This window comes from Diaphorina citri, unplaced genomic scaffold (genome assembly GCF_000475195.1).
Source record: "Diaphorina citri unplaced genomic scaffold, Diaci psyllid genome assembly version 1.1 scaffold3060, whole genome shotgun sequence".
NCBI lineage: Eukaryota > Metazoa > Arthropoda > Insecta > Hemiptera > Psyllidae > Diaphorina > Diaphorina citri.
Genome location: NW_007380472.1, coordinates 14,317 through 17,453, shown reverse-complemented (window position 1 = coordinate 17,453; position 3,137 = coordinate 14,317). Strand labels below are relative to the sequence as shown.

At 37.4% G+C, this 3,137-nt stretch overlaps 1 protein-coding gene across 1 annotated transcript in view; it reads left to right on the top strand.

Moving 5' to 3' along the window:
• The first annotated feature begins 1,390 nt into the window (after positions 1-1,390).
• The window catches only part of LOC103519945 (LIM domain kinase 1-like), an 11,085-nt gene continuing 9,338 nt past the window's right edge, over positions 1,391-3,137 (top strand). Inside the window, exons 1-3 of the mRNA XM_008485034.3 lie at positions 1,391-1,560; positions 1,957-2,081; positions 2,811-2,926. Of these exons, the coding sequence (XP_008483256.1) occupies positions 1,391-1,560; positions 1,957-2,081; positions 2,811-2,926 (411 nt within the window). The remainder of the gene's footprint in view (positions 1,561-1,956; positions 2,082-2,810; positions 2,927-3,137) is intronic.

Below are 3,137 nucleotides of genomic sequence, written 5' to 3'. Positions count from 1 at the left end.
AATGAAAATTTGTAATATCCTTCCTTCAATGATTGCAACCATGAAATCATTATGCCTGTAGAGATGTCCTATCCAGCGATGTCTTCTTTCCTCTAGCATGTTCATAATATGTCTTCTTTCTCCTAGGTGGTTTTTACCAAGATAAATTTCTTTCTGTCAGCTAAGACTGAAATTAAGGCCAAGGATGAAAAAAGGGCATATGTCACCTTACGCCAATTTTCCATCAAGCCCCTCAATTGTTTATTATGCAGTTTCATTACCCTAGTAGAAAGATAGGTTCATACTTACATAAATTACTTTCTTGAAGGCTGGTTGTATCAGTTCTGACATGGAGTCTTGAGCAACCAGATCAAAAATGGAAGGTTTCACATACAGTGATGTCTGAGATGTAATGGCATTGGCGGAATTCATAATAATGCTTCTCTTTGTAAAGAAGACTCCAGCAAAAAAAACTATCTAGGTAGGTATAGCCGTTTCACAAGTTATTAAAAAAAATTGTGCTTTTTCTTTTTCCGTGCAATCTTTTTAATTTTATTTGAATTTTTAAAACTCTCGCGGGTTTTTGAATTGATAACGTACTGTGTGAAGCTAGCCAATGACGTTCAAACAGATTAAAGTGGTTCCCAAAGCAAAACGGTTTGGCGTAGCGCAGGCGCAGCCAAACAAATATGTTTTTTTGTGAACCTTTTTTTAAACCATTGGAAAGTTGCATGCTTGCTCTTGCTCGCTTCCTATCAGTGGGTGGCCTTCACAAAAATGTCAACAAAACACTGGTGGATTCTGAAATTTAATTAATTTATTTTTGAATTAAATAATTGCCAGATTAGTTAATTAATTAATGATTTTTGATAACATGTCTCTGATTAGTAATTTAGAACTGTCTCCTTATTTATTAAACTTGTGAGTCCTTTGTTTTTAGTGGCACTATATTGATTCAGGAACCCAGAAGCAAAGTGAGTAGGTAGTAAGCTACAAAGGTAACAAGTGTTTTTGTGGCTAATAAGAAATAGGTAGATCTAAGAAAGAATTCAGTAGGTTTTATTGTCATACCAATCACAAAAGTACCTAGAAACTCCTTATCATGGGTTATATATCAGAGGAAAGAGAATAATAAACTGTGGTGTTACATATTAAATTACGTAGTTACGTAGGTACATGAATTCTCAGTAGAATAGGTAGTTACCAGGGCTGTACCTATTCTTGAATTCAATATTTCACAAAGTTTTTGATATCTCAGCAACCAATATAAAGGTTACCTGTGCATTGTTTTTGAAGTTGAAGGTAGGTATTTCTGTATTTCTTTTGAGGCTAGTTGATTGAAACCCTAACAGAAAGGCAAGCATGATACAACCAAAATATCAAAGGTTTAATAGCCCTAGGGACTATGAACATGTTTGAAATATTTGCCCCGCCCTCCCAGGACAAGAGGTATCGCAAGGTAGACGAGGGGTATATGAGTGGAAGAGAGGGGAGAGAGGGAGGGAGAAGTTCAAGGACACTCATCAAGTTTAGTCGGGGAGGGAAGGAACGATCGAGTTCCCTGTCCAGACTATTGGAAACGTGAGTATTTTTTGGGGCCCCTTTGAAGCTCTTTATTAGTGGGATGAAAAAAAAAAAAAAAATACACAACAACACCAACAGTAACATTGCTTACAAGTTACAACTTACAAGAATAGAGCAGTTGCGCTGACTTAGGTGAGGTTTTGAAGTCAGAGAGCAGAAAAAATGAGGAACTCGGGAACTTTTTCTTCTACGACTTCTATAGGTCCGGAGAAAAATCGATTAAAAAAATACCGATAAATCTTGAACTTTGACGTCACAGCATACGCTCCCGTACACGATGACGTCATAGTCAATGACTCTTCCCGCTTCGTTTGTGTTACTGGAAAAGAGTCAATATGTTTCAGCATCTCATGATGGCATCCTCAGGACTAATCAGGTGTTTTTCTTCCTCAGCTCTCCTCCTAAATCCCTTCGACCTGCTTGTGATTTGTCTCGCACAAGATCCAGATCTTTCAGAGTAGAAGCTAGTAAGTCTAGGATATTCAGAGCTTCAGATCTAGTGAGGGGACCTCTGCTGGGTAAGTAGAATGGAATAGAAAATCCGGCCTGGACGGGAATCGAACCCGCGGCCTATCGAATATACTTTGTTTATCCTGTTCGAATGAGACTAAAAAGTCCTGTTACCCCAACAGTCTAAACAAGGTCTCGTGTATTTTATGGGTTTAACAACATATAATACAGTACATATTATTTACAAAGACCTTCTTGTTTGATCTTTGTACTCAAATAGAGCTAATGTTCTTATACTGAGGAGGGTTTTTTTTTTTAAAAAAAAAGCTTAAAAATTAAGAAATATTTCTGACAGCCTAGTTAGCTTGGAATCTAGCGCGTCTGCCTTGTAAGCGCTAGGTCGCGGGTTCGATTTCCGCCTGGGGTAGATTTTATCCTGACCGGATAAGGTTCGTTCTCGGAACGGCTGGCTTTCTCCTATTCTGTGTTCCTTGTCTCTTTGCTTTCGGGATGATGAGACTTTAACAGTTACAGTTCCCTCTATCAAACTTAAAAAAGAAAAGAAGAAAATATACACAAATGCATATGGTTCATTAGTCCATCATGCAAGAAATATTTATTATTATTATTATTTTTCAATCAACAATTAGTTGATCGCACATCTGATGAGAGGCATACTGCGGGATGGGCATGCTACTACACAGACCACATGCGTCTAATGTAGCAGTTGTTTCATTGCTACGAAATAAAAACGGCAGTGGAAAAAACTTAATCCATTTTATTATTTCCTATTTCAGGCCAGGGTTTCTTCGGTCAAGTATACAGGGTGACGCATCGTGAGACGGGCGAGGTGATGGTTCTCAAAGAATTATACAGGGTGGACGAAGAAGCCGAGAAGAACTTTCTTAAAGAGGTACGAAATTTATCTGATCACTTCAAAAAAAAGTGGTGAAGTACCTACCTACACATCTTTTTTTTACCTACACATCTTTTTTTTTTTTTAAGAATATGAAAAGCTAAAATATTCTAGTGGTTCAATGGCCGTTGATTTTTTTTTTTTTTTTTTTTTTTTGGGGGGGGAGGCCCTTCCCCCCAAGCCTCTTTTTTTTTTTTTTTTTTTTATA